This window comes from Eptesicus fuscus, chromosome 11, assembly GCF_027574615.1.
Source record: "Eptesicus fuscus isolate TK198812 chromosome 11, DD_ASM_mEF_20220401, whole genome shotgun sequence".
Lineage (NCBI taxonomy): Eukaryota > Metazoa > Chordata > Mammalia > Chiroptera > Vespertilionidae > Eptesicus > Eptesicus fuscus.
In genome coordinates, this window is record NC_072483.1 from 19,176,754 (window position 1) to 19,198,042 (window position 21,289).

General features: G+C 39.6%; 1 protein-coding gene across 1 annotated transcript in view; it reads left to right on the forward strand.

Annotated features, from left to right (window-relative positions):
• THSD7B (thrombospondin type 1 domain containing 7B) overlaps positions 1–21,289 on the forward strand; it is a 759,963-nt gene that overhangs the window by 202,224 nt on the left and 536,450 nt on the right. The window contains exon 4 of the mRNA XM_028148195.2: positions 2,782–2,951. Within this exon, the coding sequence (XP_028003996.2) occupies positions 2,782–2,951 (170 nt within the window). The remainder of the gene's footprint in view (positions 1–2,781; positions 2,952–21,289) is intronic.

Below are 21,289 nucleotides of genomic sequence, written 5' to 3' on the forward strand. Positions count from 1 at the left end.
TGAAAAAATAAAGATAAAAGGATGAGAAAAGACTATGAAAAGATCCTCATTTTACAAAGGAATGTAGAAGTCCTTTACTGGCATGCTTCCTCCTCTGCCCCTTGCCGGGCTGGTATTTTCTCTGAAGCGGTAAGCGATCTCTGAGCCACAGTGAGAAATGTCTTATATTTCTTTAGAGAATTTGTCATTTGCGAGTGAATGGAATTTGTGTGTCTTTGCTTAATGAGCTACCAACAGGGTTTTTGTTACTTTATACAAAACTAAAGTCATTAAACTTTCCTTTTCATTTTTCTCTAGAATGACTTCCAAAGTTCCTCCATTGCTGATTCTTATAGGGTCATGGGAAATGACTTGAAAAGGCAATTCCTACCGCATGGGCCATTACTCTCAAACAAGTGAACAGATGACTGTGACTTGCTATACTTCTTCACATTGTTTCTTTTACTAGTATGCTCTTGGCCGAACTTTAGTTGCTGGAAGTTGCACAATGACATTCCTGAGTCCCTAATATTAAGACTGTTGATGAAATCAATGAAATCCTCATACATAAAATGTGAATTGTGTGTGTATATGTGTGCGTGTGTTTCCTGTGGCAGTGAGTGGGCAAAGGCACATGTAGAGGGACATAAGAAGAAAGGGAATCAATATTTATTGAATATTTATTATATGCCAGGTTCAACATTTGTGTTATTACCCCCATTTTACAGATGAGCAAACAGAACTGGGCCAAAGTCACATGACTAGTAACTAAGTGGCAAGGCCCAGGTCAGTTGGACTCTGAGGCATGCTGGTCACCTACACCACGCTACCGTCTTTTTGCCTCCTATTTGCTGTCCTAGGAGTCAGCTCACCCCCTCCTTAATAGCCAGAGAGCTCTTCCAGGGAACCGTGGTAGGAAGAGGGTTTGAAATGAGGACCTCGCAACCATCCACTGCAGCACATCCCTGCATCATTGTGTCTTGGCCTGGAATACAGAGCCACCTGTGCCCTAAGGCTCAGAGGCAGGAGGAACTAGCCTTGGCTTGAGAGGCCATAGAGAATATGAGTCAGGAGGCAACTCTGAGCGAGTTAGAAAGGGCTTAGGAGCTTCAACCCTGGAGAAGGACTACCTCTGGGGAGAACCAAACTTCTCCCGGTCTCTCACGCCCAGGAATTAGGAAGGTGTTGTCTATATTCACCGGCATCAGCAGGACCTAAACTCTGTACTCCAAACTCTTGCCCAGCCCACTCATTTCCAAGCCTTGAAAATCATACAAAAGTGAAGTAGCAAAGCAGAGGGAGAAGAGTTGTGTTACAACAAACTGCAAAGGTTTATGCAAATCTTTTTTCTTTAGTGGTCTTTTCACAAGACTAATGATTCTCAAGTCTTTTATTTTTTATTTTTTTATTTTTTTAATCCTCACCCAAGGGTATTTTTTTCCATTGATTTACAGAGTGGAAGGGAGAGAAGAAGGGGGAGAGACAGAGAGAAACATTGATGTGAGAGAAACATTGATTGGTTGCTTCCCACACGTGCCCTAACCTGGGCCAGAAATCGAATCCTCAGCCAAGGTATGTGACCTAGACTGGGAATCGAACCCTTAACCCTTCGGTCTGCAGGCCAGTGCTCTAACCACTGAAAAAACTGGCCAGGGCTTTCAAACCTTTTAGAATGATGGCACCTATTTATGAGGGGTTTGGTCACCATTAGGTTTTCTTAGAGATTGATCTCCTGATTTCAACCTCTGTTGCTTGATTTCAATTTTACTCTTTCCATTAGGCCTGAGTCTTGGTGACACGTGCTTATTTTATTACTATTTGTTTTCTTTTAAACAATCACAAAGCTGAGAGTTTTTTTCTGAAATCTGATATGGGATAGCAGATATGAAAATGTTCTTAGGTTTCATTTATTGTTCCAGAAGTTAATAACTCTGTTGGTATTTAACTGAATGCTATAGAATTATATTAATACTGTGGGTTTGAGGAATGCTGTAGTAACCTGCAAAAGGAAATTCTGTCTGAAACAATTCTTCAGGTATGAGCGTAGTGTTGTTACAGTTGTTTTGTTTTCTGCCAGTTGTATACAGAGTCCATTGTGTTTTCATTCCTTATTTGAGTGTATGTTCATGTATGTATGTTTTTCTCTTAGTGTGTATCTTATCCAGTTATAAGCCACAGGGTTATATTGCTAAGTCAGTTTAAATAACACATGTCAGCACATGTAAAAAAAAAAGTACCCATCAATTAAATAAAGGAGAACTTCATTAACTCATTTTTTAATATGTGCATCTTTCTCCCAGTGGGGTCAAACAGGTAGAAATACTCTCCTTTACCAAGAAAGTTAAAAAGTTGGAGGTCATTTCAGTTCATTAAAATTAATATATTCTCAGCTTCACACATTCAAACAGTATCCTATTAATTAAAAGAAGAAAGGCCAAATTTCACACAGAGTTGTCTAGAATTTTGTGAAATGAGGCCCCATTACAAGTGCAGCTGCTATGAATGAAGCTCATTTGGTTTCCAACTCCTCCTTCTAATTCTTTACTCTTATAGCTTCAAGGCTGAGAAAATTGTAGTGTTTATCCATGTTTCCTTCCTTAACCTCCTCTGGTTAGGATGGTTTTTCTCTAGGACATAAAAGGGATTTAGTGTTCCACGCCAGTGGACTTCCTGACCCAGGCAATGATTTGGCCCTAGAAAGAGAGATTATTATGCACACTTGGTGTCATGACTTAAGTTTTCTTTAGAGTTTTATATTTTCCTTACTTCTTCTTCTTCTTTTAAATAAATCAAACCAAACAGGTATTCCTGGCGGACTTCTGAGTGGAAAGAATGCCAAGTCTCTCTCCTCCTCGAGCAGCAGGACCCCCACTGGCCTGTGACGGGACCCGTGTGTGGAGGTGGGATCCAGACCCGGGCGGTGTACTGTGCCCAGAGCACACCAGCGTCCACCGCACAGAGGGCCAAGGAAGGTAGGCAGCCAGTTCCAGGGACAGATGGTGCCACTGCCTGAAGGGAAATCAACTCCAGCCCTCTCCCCTCAGATTCTTCTGGATACTGTGGACCCTCAGCATTCACACATTTAATATTTGTTTTGTTGACTATTTGCAAATCATTCCTAAATTCTGCCACTTGCAGTAATTTGGAATAGTTAAAAACAACAGCGGTAACAAAAACACCAGCCTCAAAGGATCATTGTGAAAGTGAAATGAGAAAATATATCTAACGTCTGTAGCACAAATGAATACTACACTCTGAGAGGCTGGAGTGAGTCAGTTAGTAATGAATGAGAAATAGTTTTGCTTTTTTTCTCAAGAGTGTTGTGTGTGTGTGTGTGTGTGTGTGTGTGTGTGTGTGTGTGTGTGAATTTGTGAATATGGGAATTTCTGCAGATGTATTACTTTTAAATGTTAAGGTCAATGTCGATTTATTGCCAAATTGACAATTTTAAATGTTATGAAAAGAAGCAGGAGAAGAAACAATTTCTTCCATGGTAGGCTTTCTCCTGGGCAGGTGCAACCTCAGCACTAGTCCATTTGTTTCAGACTTTGAGACAGTGATAAGATATAGAGACTGAAAAACTGGCCCACACTTATTTAGTCAATTGACTGAAAAGCCAAGAGTAGACAAGATGCTTTTACTCTAGAAGAAGGTGTGACATATTCCAACCACAGCAGTGCCCTCTGCTGGAGTGGTCAAGGTGGGATGTTTTCTTGGGTGTGCACATACATAAGTTCTCTCCTGTGGAATTTAGTTATGGAGGTAAGATCTGAGCTTTCTTGCTATGGAAATGCATCCTTTTTATCCTGTAAAGCTTTTCCTACCAAGGGTCTTTTTTTGACATGGGCTTTTATTGTTCCAGGGGCTTCTGTGACCATAGCCTTTGGGTGATGCACCTTATAACTCACAGAGGAATAATCTTTATAGACTCCTTAGCATTTGTTTCAACAATCCAAGTTACTTCCATATTTACAGGGCCCGGGCTATTTTAAAAGTGATAGCTAAATTTTAATAAAGATTTATAAAAGTGATAGTAAATTTTTTTTTTACAAAGTGACAATTTACACATGTTCTGGTCCACGACAAAACATGACTATGCTTACTCCTCTGAACTTGGAAGAACAGAAGATCGATAAAAAGTTCCAGCTTTTTCTTCCAGATTTTGGTGACCTTTCTATTTCACCTTCTTCTTCCCCCCTTTTACTATTGTCTCAAGTTCTAGGGTATTCAGGGTCAACACATAAATGAAGATTTATGACCTATCTACTTTTAGCTTCAACTTTTAATCTTTTTTTGACAGTTTCATCTTCCTAAAGTTTCTTTAGTGAAAATAGCTTTAATTATAGATAACCTATTTCTGAAATTTCTTCAACTTTAATCTTTCCAACATTCTTAATGGAAACATCTTGGGTAGGAAGGTTGTAATTAGTAAGAGGTGGATGAATGGTGTTATAGAGCTGAGCATGACATGCAAGCTAGGCAGTTCAAGAAAGGAGGGGTATTAAATATATATATTGCAGCCTATTAAACCCTGCTACCATATGCTTCAAGCATGTAAAGAAGAGGAAACAAATCTAAGGCCAAATTGCACTTTCAGATTAGTATGCTGGTTCACATGGAAACAAGAAAGTACGTAGAAATCCCTAAGCCTGGTAGCCCAGTTCTCAGAGGGGTAAAGGGTTGGAGGGGTCTTAGATGTAGGGACAAGATGTAAACGCATTGATGTATACCAAGACCATGTACTCATGTGCAAAGTTGAATAGAGAGAGTCAAACGATTGCTGCATTGGAAAATACAACACAGTCGCAATTGCATTAAAGGCATGGCATAGCTTACTGCTTACCTTTGTAGACATTAACAAAGGTTGTTATTTTGCTCTTGTATGGAAGTGAACCAGAAAGATTGTTCAGCTATCACTTTCCTTTCTTATAAATTCTTTCCCGTCCTACTGTTATCATTTATAGATATGCCTCGACAAAGCTGGCAACATGAGAATTTCTTCCTTGGCTCAAGTTAAACACAAGAGAATAATTGAATTGCCATTGTATGGGGCCAATGGAGTGTTTTTGCCCAATTAAAGTGACAGAATTTAAATATTTCTAACCTTTTCAGCTAATGCAGAAAGAAGGCCAAAATTGATGACAATTTTGCATTTCAGTTTTTGTGAACATCTTTTTTATGATTATTATTATGTTAGATTTTGGAGAAAGAATTTTAATAGCATCGATTTTCTCAGTCACAGCTGACTTTCCCCACAAGGTTGATTTCTCCTTAGACTCCAGGATTGTCTGTTCAGTTTCTGCAATGGGAATTGCTTGACTTTTTCCCCCCACAAAATCCTGTCATTCATTGTGAGTTAGCTGTACTGCTTTCTAAGAACCTGATCTTAGACCAATCAACAATCATGGGGGTTGATGAGGGGCAGGTAAAAAACACAAGATTCATTTCTATGGGTCTCTCATACAATAGAATTTCTAAATGCTAGAATGGGGATTGGGGGAGAATGGTAATTCTCTCCTTCAGGCTGCCAATCTCTTGCTGAGACTGAATTGTGTTCTGTGGCAACTTATTCTTGCTGATGTCCCAGTTTCCATTTGACCTCAATTCATGGTGTGTGTAGGAATACTATAAGAACAGCTATGGCATATTTACCTGGTTCTATTGTTCAGTGTTCATGTGATGTTTTAGCTGCAGTCAAAATAGTGCTGTAACAATCAATATGAGAAGTATTACCAGTGATAGCAGCCAGGCCAATAGAATTGGGGATACAAATATAGAGGGTTATTTATTATTTTGTTTACCACTTATTGTTATAGGGAGAACTGTGTTTTTATTTTATAAGAGAAGCACTTATAAGAGTGATGTTTATCTGCAAATTGAAAAGCTTATATTTGGTGAGACCACTTTCTTTTTTGCCCTTTTCTCAAATGAAATTAAAGCCACTTAGCTTTCATTCAAAGATCATTTCTCAGAAGGTAAAACATTGAAACAAGGTACACACCTTTAAAACCTAATAAAGACTGGGACAGATTTAATCTATTTATGACAATGTGGCGTAGGGCCTAGAATATCAACAAATATGGAGTGAAACAGCATAGAGATAGAATGCATTCATTAGGTAAAAAAAAAAAAATGAAACCAAAAACTCTACAAAAACTAAATAAAAATTGGGAAAAGGTATTGGTATGGTTGCAACTAAGCAGAACACTACCTGTTTGTTTGTTTGTTTGTTTGTTTTCAAATTTCAGATTTATTACTTGACATTAAATGGACACAGTTATTTTGAAAATGGAGCACACTTTGGTTTTGAATTGTTGAATACATTAGTTCACCCCTGTACTCCAGTAAGACTCCGTAGTTCCTGAGAGTCCTAAGTCTTTTTTATGCTGGGCTCAGACTTGATATTAAGGGAGGGAATAATCAGATATGGGAATGGCCTGGAATTCTGAGTACTATGGGAAGACTTTATATATTTTTGTCTAACTAGTGTATGAAAGCTGAATGTGTTTTGGTTCTGGGTTTTAATTCTGACTTGTATGGAACTTTGATAAACCACATAAGTGTTTGTCAAGTCTTCTAGTTCATTAAATTGGTTTTAAATATACTGACGATGTCAGTTAATGGTGGATGACAATGGTGGATGACAATGGATGACACATTCATACTTTTAAAATAATTTATTTACAGCTATGTTTTAGAGTGTTATTATCAAGGTACACTTCATTAATTTATAGTCTCTTAATTGGAATGACAATTGAACAAACATTTAGGATATTGTGTCTTAATAATGTGATCATCTATAACTAGGGGCCCAATGCACGAATTCATGCACCTTGAAAGGAACTGTGGGTCCCAAGGCTGTGGTAGACACAGGGGCGGGTCTCGGCCCATCCTCCGTGCCCTGCCCGACCCCTCCCACCGCGGCTCCTCGTCCCCTGTCTGCCCGTAGCCCCGTTCCTGCAGCCACTGCTTCCACATGCTGATGGTGTGGAGTGATTGGGGCTGGCGCCAGCAGCAGGTACAAGCAGGGCCAGCACCATCAACAGGTGTGAGTTGTGGCTGCTGCCCTGATCGCCTCTCAGGAGCAGGGGGAGGCGGAGAAGCCCTTGGGGTGATTGAGGCCAGCAGCCACCTCTCGCACCTGCTGATGGTGCCGTGTGATTGGAACTGGTGCTGGGCACAGACAGTGGGTGCAAGTGGGGCCGGTGCCTACAGCAGGTGCGAGCACCAGGTAGGACTGTGGTGTGGGAGCAAAGAATTTTCAGTAACCACCAGAGGCTTGCCTCAGTGAGAGCAACTGGTGCCCCACCTTGGTCTGGCATCCCTGCTCACCTGCTTCACCATCCCGCCATAGCCAATGCCAGCCATGTTCCCCACATACCCAAGGGTGGTCGGCACACATCATAGCGACTGGTAGTTCAGTTGTTCCATTGTTTAGTCTATTTGCATATTAACCTTTTATTATATAGGATAATAAAAGTATAATATGCTAATTAGATCAGATGTCCTTCCAGATGTCCTTCCATCTGGATAAAGCTGCAGTGGGCCAGGGCTGCGGCAGAGGTGGCAGAGGCCCCTGACCACAGTGGCAGCAGGCGGGGGCTGGGGCCCAGGGCCTGGGGACAAGGCCCTTGCATATATTTCGTACATCAGGCCTCTAATTATATATATGTGTGCATACAGGGTGGGGTAAAAGTAGGTTTACAGTTGTTCATATGGAAAATAATGTAATCTATATATATAAAAAGCCAGCGACCAGAATGCCATAATGACCAGAACGACCAGTTGCTATGATGCCCACTGTAGCCAGTGAACCTGCCCAATGGGGGATGGGGCGCCAGCCAACCTTCCATGGCCCCTCCCCACAGCCGGCCCTACCCCTAATCAGCCTCTCCCACCCAGATCGAGGGCAGGGCAGCTGGCCAATCCCCCCCCCCCCCGCCCGTCCCCTGTGCCAGCCCCACCCCTGATCGGTCCGCTCCACCCTGATCAGCCCGCAGCCCCTCCCCCTGGCTGGCCCCGCCCTCTATGGGCCTCCACTACCCCAATAGGGGGCAGGGCTGGCCCTCCAACCTCCTGCAGCCCCTCCTTCCGCCCAGCCCCACCCCACATCGGGGCCCACACCCAAATCAGGGACAGGACCACCCACCAACTGCCTGCGACTTCTCCCCCCACTGTGGCCCCACCCCTAATAGGCCCCCACCACCCCAGTCAGCCCACAGCCCCACCCACAGTCAGCTCTACTCCTGATCTACCCCCACACTCCGATAAGAGGCAGGGCCAGCCAGCCAACCACCCTTGGCCCCTTCCCCAGGCTGCTGGCCCCCAATTGGCCCCCCACCCCATTTGGGGGTGGGGCCGGCCCACTGCCCACAGCGCCTCACGATGGCTGGCCCCACCTCTGATCAGCCCCCACCACCCCGATTGGCCCATAGCCCCTCTCCCCAGCCAGCTCTGCCCCCAATGGGCCCCACCACATCAATCGAGGGTGGGGCCCACCAGCCAATTGCCCTCGGCCCCTCCAGCCTGGCCCTGATTGGGCCCTGATAAGGGCAGGCCACCTGGCCAACCTCCTGCCATCTCCTCCTCCCAACAGGCCCAGCTCCAATCCGCCCCCATTGGGGCCGGGCTGGCCAGATCCCACCCATGCACGAATTCGTGCACTAGGCTTCTAGTAATAAATAATTATACAAGAATAAACTCTATGTTTTGCATACTCACAACTGTAGACCTACTTTTGCCCCACTCTGTGTGTGTGTGTATTTGTGTGTGTGTGTGTATGTGTGTATATACCATGTTATAATGATGCCGAAAGATAATCTTTATAAAGGAGGTGATGCTTAATGAGAGTTTGCAGGATCAATAGGAAAGCATGTTTTAAGTGGGGCAGGAGGGACATTTGGAAAAGAACTAAGGTGTTTATATTTAGGGGTGGCCAGAGCACTGGAGAAAGGAGAGCACAGGGGACAGGAAGTGACAATGGCGCCTGAAAACTAGGCCTTTGGGCTCCCCTGGAGTTAAGACTATTTTTGAGACTGTGGGTACCCACTGTAGACTTTCAAGTGGAGAAGAAAACTCATATTCTTAGCTGTATCTAAAAATGTAGAAATGTCAGTATGCTAAGAAAATTCTCATGAGTGGTCATGTCCTATTTTCAAACTTATTTGATTATCTAAGAAGTTTTTAGATATGAACTAAAGTACTTTACATTATGAACAGATGAACAGATTTCTTAAGGGGCAATTAAAGGAGATATTTCACCATCATTTAAGGGCCTGCAAATATCCTTTACCTGTCTTAAGAAATTGGTTTTAAAGTCAATAAGCTCATTTGGGTGTGAGAATAGTGTCAGGAAAACAATGCACTTAGAACTTTTCTTAGTGTTAAAACCTCACAGGAGGAATAAGACTGTTTAAAGGGGGTTGCAGCATTTTCTCTTGCTTTCTGCTAACAGAGAAGCAGAGATAATCTAATGAAATAATTTTTGCTAATTAACACCAGGGTATTTGATGGCAGTTCAGTTGAGACCATGGAACAGAAGGCCACTGGCCTGTAAACTTTCTACCTTGGAAACATACTCAATTATTGGGAATATATATATATATATATATATATATATATATATATATATATATTCATATATTTCAGACATTCTCTCCAAAAGTCCTAAAGTGGGAAAGCTGAGAAAAGTTTAGAGAAAGCACACTAAATACTTAGAAGCTATGTGGTCACTAGGAGTCTAAATTAAGATTGGTTTTTATTGGTTCTGTTTATTGCATTTGTATCTCAGTTTAGTGACTTTTTAATCAAGTGTAACAAACTGATCCTTAGTGCGCTATAGCAAGTGTTTATTGAATTACTGTGCTTAGCAAAAATATTGAAGAGTTCCTATATTAAGCATTCATTAAATTATCAGGCTGTTCTTGACATTAAAATTTTCTTAATTTATTTAGCTCAAGGTGTAATTCACATGATTAAAAAGAGAGCAGGAGAGAATGGCCCTGGAAAAAATTATATAAGCAGGATGTTACAGGAGGAAATCCAGCATTGAGTCAAGGTTACTCCTAGGGAAAAAATGCTTATGGAAAAATGCTTTTTGATAGCATGTGAGTCCTGCTTAATATTATCTCCTAAAGAGGAAGAATATGTGTTCATATTTTGTGTAACATACTTTATATTTCTTCAAAATTAACATACTGAATTGATAACTTAATTCTGTGCATTAATGAAACTGAAGTGTTTGTCATCAAGGAAGAGCAGAATTGTCAAGAGCAAGATATGTTTGAATGTTTCCCAATGGTTTTACCAGGTAATATTAGAGCTTTCCTAATCTTATTGCACTAAGTCCATGCCCCTGTAACAACACATTACTTTTTGCCTGACTTCTAGCAATTGATATTCTTATCTTTGTCACCCATTAGGCAGTAAAGTCCTTGCAGACCATTCTTGGGGGCCTTCTTTTTTGTGTTTTTAAGTACCAGTGCCTGACTATAAATGGAAAAGTGCACATGCTTATGGAAGTCAAGTTGAGAAACTCCTCAAGTGAGAGTGTTTTATTGAATTCTTTTTGGTTTTGGGGTAGCATAGAGAAATAAATTGAACATGGATATGGGTGGGTGAAGGTAAGGGCTATGGATTTAGGGTAGAGAGAGGTAGCATTCTGTCGTCTTAGGGCTGCTGCTGATCAGATCCTGAGATGGTGGGATTGAACTGCTGCCTCTCCATCCCTGTCCAACACTCTGAACTCCAACTCACGGAACATTTTCTAGCACACTCTAGGCCTTTAGAGCCAGTCTCTGTCTGACTACTGACCACAATCCTAAGATCTCTGTCATTTCCCTCCACCCTAGCAAACTTAATCCTTGACTCTGAACTCTTACCTGAATAACCCCTACCTAGTCACCAAACTTAGGAGACTACATAGGGTTTCTTCTCCTCATCTATCAAAGCACTTTATCTCACTGCACTATCATTGTTTGTTTGTGTGCCCTGTTAACCAGGCTACCATGCACGGTCCATGAGATCAGGGACCACATCTATGTTGTTCTCAGCAATCAGCACAATATCTAGCACATATACGATGCTTGCACTGAATTCAAGGCTTTGCCCCTTCTCATATTCCTTTCACCACCTTCTTTCTTATTGTTGATTCCCTGAAAGCATGCAGTTGCTAGTCCACTTTCAAACGTGGATATAACACCACATTGTGATCCATGGGATCTGGCTTCTAGGGCAGCTGAGGAGTTGGATGTTGCAGCCTTAAAGATAGCTACTTGATGAGTGGAACTTCACCAATGGGAAACATGATTTAGGAGGGGGCCAGGCTCTTCCCAGTGCACCTGTATGTTATGCAAGTATATTCTTGCAACCCTTCCAAGAACTCTGGTCTCCAAATACACAAATCTGCAATATGTCTCTGTGGTTGAATGTGAAATGGTTAGTCAGCACAATAACAAACCACATAGCATTGAATCGTTGCTTTACTCCCACTGTTTTCTCCCTAACATTGCCTCCTGGCCTTCCAGCTCACAAATTAAGTACTAACACCTTAATTCTCATTGTAGGCTCTGCTTTCTAGATGACCTCAGCTACAATAAAACTCAGTGAACATATGTCAAAAGAAAGAATGAGACACACTGTTTTTAAGGACTTATTATAATAGTGTATGTGAGCAGGACCTAGTATGAGCTTGAAGTAGGGTGGGAGCTGCAAACAACTCTTCTGGCCCCACTTTACTTTCCTTCTCTTTTTTATTCTCAGCCTCACTTTTCCTCCTCTTCTATATTTTATCTTTCTCATCATGCAATTTTTCTATTTCTTCTCCTTCGTTTTCCTTTTCCTCTTTTTTCTTATCTGGCATAAACCTTGGGAGCAAGAACAGTGTTAGTAACTGTGGTATACTTCACTGCAGGTAGCACATTGCCTGGCACAGGCAGTATGAGCTCAACAGGCATTTCTTGAGCTAATGAATGTAATCCCCTACAATTAGTCTTACTGTTCAGTTTTAGGCTTTTCTTTTCACGTGGGGACAACTTTTCTCTTGATTTCCATTGCTCACGTCCACCTGCACTTCATTAATGAACAGTTAAGTTCTCCTTTCCAGATCAGAAGATTACATTTGGAAAAACATGCTGAGATGAGAGCATTTACAGTCTTTAGTTGGGTGTCTCACTAAACTTTATTTTGTCAGCTGGATTCGATTTTTCTGGAGCACCAAGCCAAGAGGTAATGAGGTTCCTCTTGGCAGAGCAATCTTCTAAATAAAGTTATTCCTTCCAAATCTATTTTTCCAGCCTTGTTGAATATGTGAGTACCCTGGCAAGCAGGATATAGAAGAAACATCTGCTTATTGTACAAATCTTCCTGCATGAAAGTTTCACAAGTTACTCACTAACTTATTCTAGTATTTGGCATTTTTTCCATGCTCTAGTTTGTACTTCTCATCAGTTATGTCCTCCAGACAGAAGACTCAGTAAGATCTCTATGTGCTTGAAAGAGAAACTAAAAAAGCAATCCCATTTACCATTGCAACAAAAAAATTTAAGATACCTAGGAATAAATTTAAATAAGAAGATAAAGGACCTGTACTCAGAAAATGTCAGGAAGCTGAAAAAAGAGATAGAAGAAGACATGAACAAATGGAAGAATATACCATGTTCATAGATTGGTAGAATCAACATAATTAAAATGTCCATACTACCCAAAGCAATCTATAAATTCAATGCAATCCCCATTAAAATACCAACAGAATACTTCAAAGACCTAGAACAAACTCTCCAAAAATTCATCTGGAATAAAAATAGACCCCGAATAGCCGCAGCAATTCTGAGAAAGAAGAACAATGTTGGAGGGATCACAATACCAGATATCAAGCTATACTACAAAACCACTGTTCTCAAAACTGCCTGGTACTGGCACAAGAATAAACATATAGACCAGTGGAACAGAAAAGAGAACCCAGAAATCGACACAAGCCATTATGCTCAATTAATATTTGACAAAGGAGGCAAGAGCATACAATGGAATCAAGACAGTCTCTTCAATAAATGGTGTTGGGACAATTGGATAGATACTTGCAAAAAAATGAAACTAGACCACCAACTTACACCATACACAAAAATAAACTCAAAATGAATAAAGGACTTAAACTAAGGTGGGAAATCATAAAAATCTTAGAAGAAGCCATAGACACAAAGATAGCAGACATTTGTCGTAGCAATATCTTTACTGATAAAGCTCCTAGGGCAATGGAAACTAAAGAGAAAATAAACAAATGGGACTACATCAAAATAAAAAGCTTCTGCACAGCAAAATAAACCATCAACAAACCAACAAGAAAGCCCACTGCATGGGAGAACATATTTGCAAATGATATCTCCAATAAGGGTTCAATCTCCAAAATTTACAGGGAACTCATACAACTTAACAAAAGGAAGATAAACAATCCAATCAAAAAATGGGCAAAGGACCTAAATAGACACTTTTTGAAAGAGGTCATTCAGAAAGCCAAGAGACATATGAAAACATGCTCAAAGTCACTAATCATCTGAAAGATGCAAATCAAAACAACAATGAGGTACCACCTCACACCTGTCAGAATGGCTATTATCAACAAACAAACGACAAGTGCTGGAGAGAATGCAGAGAAAAAGGAACCCTTGTGCACTGCTGGTGGGAATGCAGATTGGTGCAGCCACTGTGGAAAACAGTATGGTGTTTCCTCAAAAAATTAAAAAATGGAACTGCCATTTGACCTAATAATACCACTTCTAGGAATATATCCCAAGAAACTAGAAACACCAATCAGGAAGGATATATGCAACCCTATGTTCATAGCAGCACAATTTACAATAGCTAAGATTTGGAAACAGCCTAAATGCCCATCAGCAGATGAGTGGATTAGAAAACTGTGGTACATCTCACAATGGAATACTATGTTGCTATAAAAAAGAAGGCATTCTTACCTTTTGCAATAGCATGGATGGACCTGGAGAGCATTATGCTAAGTGAGATAAGCCAGTCAGGGAAAGAAAATGCCACATGGTCTCACTCATTTGTGGAATATAAAGAACATTATAAACTGATGAACAAAAATAGATATGGAGGCAAGGAAGCATTGGACAGACTGTCAAGCTACAGTGGGAAGGTTGGGTAGGGTTGAGGGGGGGAGGTAAGAGGTCAATTGAAGGACTTGTATGCATGCATATAAGCATAACCAATGGACGCAAGACACTGGGGGTGGGGAGCGCTGAGGGCATGTGCCAGGAGGTAGGGGAAGCAGGGATGAAGATCAATGGGGAAAAAAAGGAGACATATATAATACTATTTGTAATACTTTAAACAATAAAATAAAATTTTAAAGAAAAATCTCTATGTGCTTAAGAATGGCTCAATTACTCCTCTACCTTCTGGCCATTTTCTCAGGCATCATGGGGAGGAGAATCAATTCCCACATCAAGAGAAAATCTGGAAAGCAAGCTGATTCGTGATGCTGCTTCTAAGATTCTCTGCGTCTCTGTGTAGAATATATCATTGTAGTTTGTTTACTCTTTTAAGATCTGTTTTTTCTGAGGCTTCAATTGTATTCAACTCTTGATGAAATTTATCCAAGTTGTCCCAATTCTTTCTAAGATTGGAACTCAGAATTGTAAACAACTATTTTTATTTTAATAACCTATATCACTTTAAATTTAGTGTTCCCCATATTAGACTCTATGTTATCCTGCAAACCCCAAATCCAGGGTTCCACAGTTCAGGAATTTGTCCCTCCTTTGGCCCAGTGCTCATGCTAGAAACCTGGGCTCTGTCCTTCATATTTTACTGTCATTACCTCTTGGCCCACATTCACTATATCACTAAATTATTTTAATTCTACCTCCAAATGCAAGGTGTCCCAAAAAATGTATACACACTTTGATTATTTACTCCAATGGATTAAATTTGAAAAGAAAGAAACATCAATTGAGCTATCAAAAATATATCTGTATATATTTTTGGAAGCCCTATATATATTTTTTATTTGGTTATTATATTTATTTATTTCTAATTATCTTCCCTTCTAGCATTATTTCTCAGATGAACTCCTATCATAGGACCCTTACTGACTTCTCCCTTCTGCTCTTCCTCCTAAACAGAGTGGGGCAAGTTTCATGTGGCTCATCATATGGGCCCTGCAGACATACTACCTCTGTCCAAATTCTTACCCTGTAATTTACAAGCTGTGTAACCTTGTAATCCTTTACTTTCAGTTTCCTCATCTTTACAATAGAGATAATGAACCTTCCTAGCTTATTGGAGTACTATAGGATTGAATGAAAACACACACACACACACACACACACACACACACACACCACTTAGAACAGAACCTTATTAAAAAAAAAACAACTATTAGCTATTATTATTTTTCTTCTCTAAACTCCTGCCAAAAAAATCTTATAAGAAACCTTATCTGAATATATCATTCCCATGCAAAATGACTTAAGAGGTTTCTTCTGAATTAAAAGCTTCTTAACATCACTCACAGAGCCATGCATGATATAGCCCTTGCCATTCTCCCCAGCTTAAACTTATTCCACTGTCCCTTTCATTCATTCTATCTCTGCCACACTGTGGGGCTTCGGGCAAGTTAGTTGACCTTTCTGTGCTGAGTTTCCATCTTGTGGCCAGAAGCTACTGGTAGCTTTGCATCATCACCCAGGCAACAGAGAGCCTGAGTCAGGGACCCAGAGCTGAAACATCTTGACTCCTGACTGATTCACTTCCACAGTCCACCGAGTCATTGTATGCCATTCTCAGTGTAAATAAATGAGGGTGGGAAGATTAGAAGTCCTTGGAAAATCTGAGTCCTGCTGGGCAGCCGTTTGTTAGCAACAACTGTACACTTGGGAATGGAAGCACAGGCTTTGAGGGGCAGCGGGCAGGCTCTGCCACAGGTATTATTTCCCTGTTAATTGCACTCCTAAATCAGTTTCCTATTTCTGATGTAACAAATCACCACAAACTAATGACTTAAAGCAACACACATTTATGATCTTAGAGTTCTGGAGGTCAGAAGTCCAAAGTGTTTGTCTCTGAGCTAAAATCAAGGCATCAAGGCGGGGGCAGGGCTGTGCACCTTCTGGAGGCTCTAGGCGAGAACCTTCCCTTGCTTTCCCAGCTTCAGGAAGCTGCCTGCATTTCTTGGCTCATGACTCCTAAGTCTCTTCAAAATCAGCAACATAACATCTTCCCAGGCCTTTCTGACTATGACCCTTTTCGCTCCCTCATCCACGTGTAAGGACCCTTGTGCGTAAGTTGGGCCCACCTGGATGATGCAGGCAATCCCCTCATTGCAAGGTCAATTAATTAGCAACCTCAGTTCTGCACAACCTTCATCCCCCTTTCTCACGTAACCTAACATATTCACAGGTGAGGAGGGGTTACACAAACCACATGTTTGTGTGGTTATTATTTTTGCCTCCTGAAACCCCTTCTTTTCTGTCTCAGAAATAAATAAATTCTTGGTGTTTATTAAAATTAAATAAGAGGATAGTTTTTATGAATATATAGATGATGCAGTATAAAGTGAAGGGTTACAGAGGTTTAGTTAGTTTAGCAATGAAGACGTTAGGCTCTGAAGTGGGGATTGACACATTTGAGCACCGGTTCCCTCACCTCCTGACTATACGATGTTGGTCAAGTCACACAGCCTCTCTAAGCCTCCAGTTTTCTCATCTGAATAATGGAGATAACAATAGAATTGTCAGGATTAAATGAGATGATTCATATGTAAAGGAGAAAAAAATCAGAACACAGTCCCTAGTACATAGTAAATACTCAATAAGTACAAGGCATCCATTTTTTTTATTTCTTTAGACACTAAAGGCTTTGCTTTTTTTGCATTCACACATTTATTGGGACCCTGACATAGATTAGACACTCTGTGAAATACTATTAGAACAGAAGGATGAACAAACCCGTCTTTAATATTAGGAGGTCAAAGGCAATTTGGAGAGAGAAAAATAAAAACGAATTATGTTGGTCTAATATGAAAGTATTTTTCAGATGCAAGATTAAACAATAAGTAACCTAGAAGAAAAGAGTATGTACTTTAAAGTTTCTATTAAAATGCAAATACTCGGCTTTTTCATCTGTAAAATAAAGAAGTTGGAATATGATCTAATGGCAAAATTTTTTTCAGTAATAAGTTTATGTGATCTGTTCTCTCTGAGAAGGGGTAGTATGAAAAATGTGTAAAGCCAGTAGGACATGACCCAGGCACTGGCCTGGACACTTAATTGCCCTCGCTGTCAAGGCGTGTGTACCAGGGGTCACTACTTAAGCTTCTTGTTGGTTAAGCTCTACTTGAGATAGTCAATCACTGAGAACAGGACATTAATGTATGAGTCCTCTATGAGTGCTTTCAGAATTGAATGCTAATAGATTTTGTACTTCCTTACAAATTTGAGAATTGGGTACATCAGCATTTCATTTAAAGCATTTCACTTGATTTTAATGGAAGAAGTCTACAGACTGTGACCTAAGCATTCCATAAAAAGTTTGACACATAAAAAGTGGTTGTGAGAATTTTGGAATGATATAGTAGAACATATAAAAAAAGTGTTGATGTGTTCAGAAAATCTCCCAGGGCTGTTCAGTTACTTAATTGAAATGACCAGTCATAAAATGACTATCTAGGATTTCTTAGCTCACAGAGAGTTGAAAGACAAACAATTCTAAAGGAATTGTGCAAACACATTGTAGGAAGAACTACTTGTAAGCTCAAATGTGAATAACTGACATACACACATACCAAGAACTATCAAAGGTCTCAGCTATAACATGTTAGCCGGCAGCTGTTTTATAGATACTGGCAGAAGACATGAGGCCCCTTGATCAGAGACAAAAGTCCGTTTGTTACTCACAGAAATGTCAGTAGCCAGAATATCATCATTTGTACTAGTTTCTTCAGTCATAGTTGCCACAGTACAACACACATGGCCATGTGATACCTCAACACATAGTGAGTTGTGTGTCCATAGGGAGACACTGAGCTTTAGAAACACGAATCTCCTATAAGGAGGCTGAAATCAAATCGGCGCAACCTTTGCCTCTTAGGATGACATTGTCCTTCTTTTCCAAGGCTATTTGCTATTTAAACATCCTTGAAAAGATAGTCTGGAACAAAAGCTGTCAGTATCTCTGATCATAAGACATGCAGAAATATGACAGATCCATGGAAAAATTATCTCACAACAACAATACCCAAACCCACATGCATGCCTGCGCGCGCGCGCGCGCGCGCACACACACACACACACACACACACACACACACACACACACTGGTTAATATATCCATTTTCATTAAAAATGTAACTAAAAATAATTGTATATAGTGCCGATCTTCTGGTTTTCTAATTACAGTCAAGGGAATAGTATATCCACTTTATAAACCAATAAAATGCTTATGTTCTTCAACATCTTTTATTGGCTAAAAGCAACTTCATTGTTTGATATCCTACCTTGTGGTGCTAATTCAGAGAAGAAAATTATTATTGTCCCCCAAACCCCAGAAACAACACATGCTTTTATGTAGAAAATGACCATTCTCCTTTGGGCGTTGCAGCATCCACACTGTTCTTGGGACACTTGTTTTGTTTCCCTGAATCAAATAGATATTATAGAGGCATTGGGCTATTGGTGTGTAGCTTCAGCCAACGCACCATGAGAATAATTTATTCAGGATAAAGAAATAGGCAAGCAGGTGTGGCTCATTGGTTCAGCACTGACCTATTCACCAAGAAGTCACGGTTCGATTCCCAGTCAGGGCACATTCCAGGGTTGTAGGCTTGCTCCCCAGTAGGGGATGTGCAGGAGGCAGCTGATCCATCGTTCTCTCTCATCCATGTTTCTGTCTCTCTCTTCTCTCCCTCTCTCTTCCGCTCTCTCTAAAAATCAGTGAAACATATTTTTTAAAGGATAAATAAATAAATAAATCAGATTGGCTTCTCCTGTAGAAATTTTTGAGATATGAAATTTAAAATGATTTTGCCCAAATTGTTGGTTGGTAGAGATACTGTTCTGGAAATTCTATTTCAGACAGTTAAATATTTTTGTCTATAAACTGCCTCTCCTATTAATCTCAATATAATAAACATTTTAAAAAAATATTTCATTGTGGGAATTTTTAAATGTACATAAAGTTGAGATAATAGTGATTACTTTTGGACAAAATGAAATTATGTAGACAGAAATACTGAACTAGGATTTAAGTAAACAGATTTTTTGATTTTCCCTTTGTAACTGATAATAATACTTAAAATTGGGTAGATGAGTTACTAAATTTTGGCTTTAGTTTATCCTTTTATAAAGTAAGGATAATAAAAAAACGTAAGGATAATAGGATGCATTTGTTCTATCTCATAAGTGTATTAAGTATTAGGAGGAAATATAAATGTAAAACTCAGTTACATTCTGAATAAAATATTTTTATATGTAATACACTTTTTCTTCTTACACTGAAATAGAATTGATTGGGGACACTACAAGTATATTATTTCCCCAAGATTCTATATCTGTCATTTATTTTCTATTTAGGATATACTGTCAAATTGGTCATATTTATTTAGTATTCTTTAGACTGGATACAGCTTGAAATAATATCTTTCATTTTTAAGACTAATTTTATTAAAATAAACTATGTAATTACTTGTTGGTTGAGTTGTACCTTTCTCTAGTCATCTATTAAGGCTATAAGAAAGTATTATTTGAAGCAAGTTTTTTAAAAAAAACACACTAAATTTGGAACCGAGAGGAAATGTAGATATCATTTAAGCAGTAATTATCAACAAACATGGTGGTATGAATCTCCCATGGTATTGTCAAACTTAGTCGGTCCTGGGCTCCTCTCCTAAAGATGCTGCTTTAGTATATCTGGTGTGGGCCTAATTTGTAAATTTTAAAATAAAAAAGGTGATTCTTATACATGAAGATGATTGGGCAATATTGATGTAATTCAATATTTTTATGTTAAAATATGTAAATTGGAACCTGGAGGAGTTGAAACTTGCCTGGTTTTCAAAGTTGGTCAGTTGTAGACCTTAGGCCCATGCTTTAGACTTGAGGCACCTCATTCAGTTTTCCATCCATTTTCCTAGCCTCAAAGTTAATGTGATTATAAAATATACATTTTCTCTATTAACTTACACTATGTACTCATTATTATTATAATTTCTTCCTCTGTAAATTCAGCAACAATTCCCAAGTTCTAGGGAGTAGACTTGGTATCACAGAGCTCCAAAAGAACTTGTTTCAGGGGTAATGCTGACTTTAGATGTCAGGCTCAAGAGTAGTTTGCAGCTTTAGCATCATAGCTTCTTCTTCTTCTTTTTTTTTTTTTTTTTGAGAGGGAGAGAGAGAGAAACATTGAGAGTGAAACATCAATGATCAGGGAATTGAACCCCTGACTTTTTGATGCTCCAACCAACTGAGCAATCCCTGCCAGAGCAGCATCAAAGCTTTTAATGCATTGCTAACACTATTCCTTTCTTAGTTATGATTTTACAGATTTCTCTTTTCTGCTTTATTCTTGTGTCATATATAAGCCACGTGGCTTCTCTTTATGGCCCTGCAGAAAACTTCTACTGTGATAACAATGTGTCAGAGATCCTTGAAAATCTGTAACCTGTTATAAAGACAAAATTATTACTTTTTACTCAGTTTCTAAATGGCCTGAAATGGGACTTAAAGCTTAAAAGACATGGTGACCATATACTAGGTATAAGTCTACTCCTTGGAATTCTGAAGTTCAATTTATTATGACTTTCGCCTGATTTCTCTTTTATCCTTAGTAGAGTGGAAAATGCTATATACTATAATTTAGACCCCATTCTCAGAGGTCAACATATTTTATTATTCTTTTTATGTTAGATGGAAGACTTTTTAGAGGAGCGTTATTTTCTTTCTTTTCCATTTCTATTTTGGACATCAGATAATGCATGTAAACTCAACTTTATACAGCTGTTTCCTTATACCATTTATAACTACAAGCATTTTAAACCTGTATTTTGACCATTTATATCATAGGATGAAGGATCCGAACTTATGAAATAGGTCTATTTCTGAGTGCCTCTTTATTATTTCCAAATGGATACACATTTGGGGTAAGCATATGAAGTGAAGGAAATGTTTATTCAAGTAGAGTTGATATTTGGTGTTAGAGGACAAATACCAGAATATGTCTGAGAGTTTTGATGTTTATCCAAAGCATTGTCAAAGCCAAGGAAAACAGGAGGTCCTTCAGAACTCAAGTAAGGAGCCACCGTGTG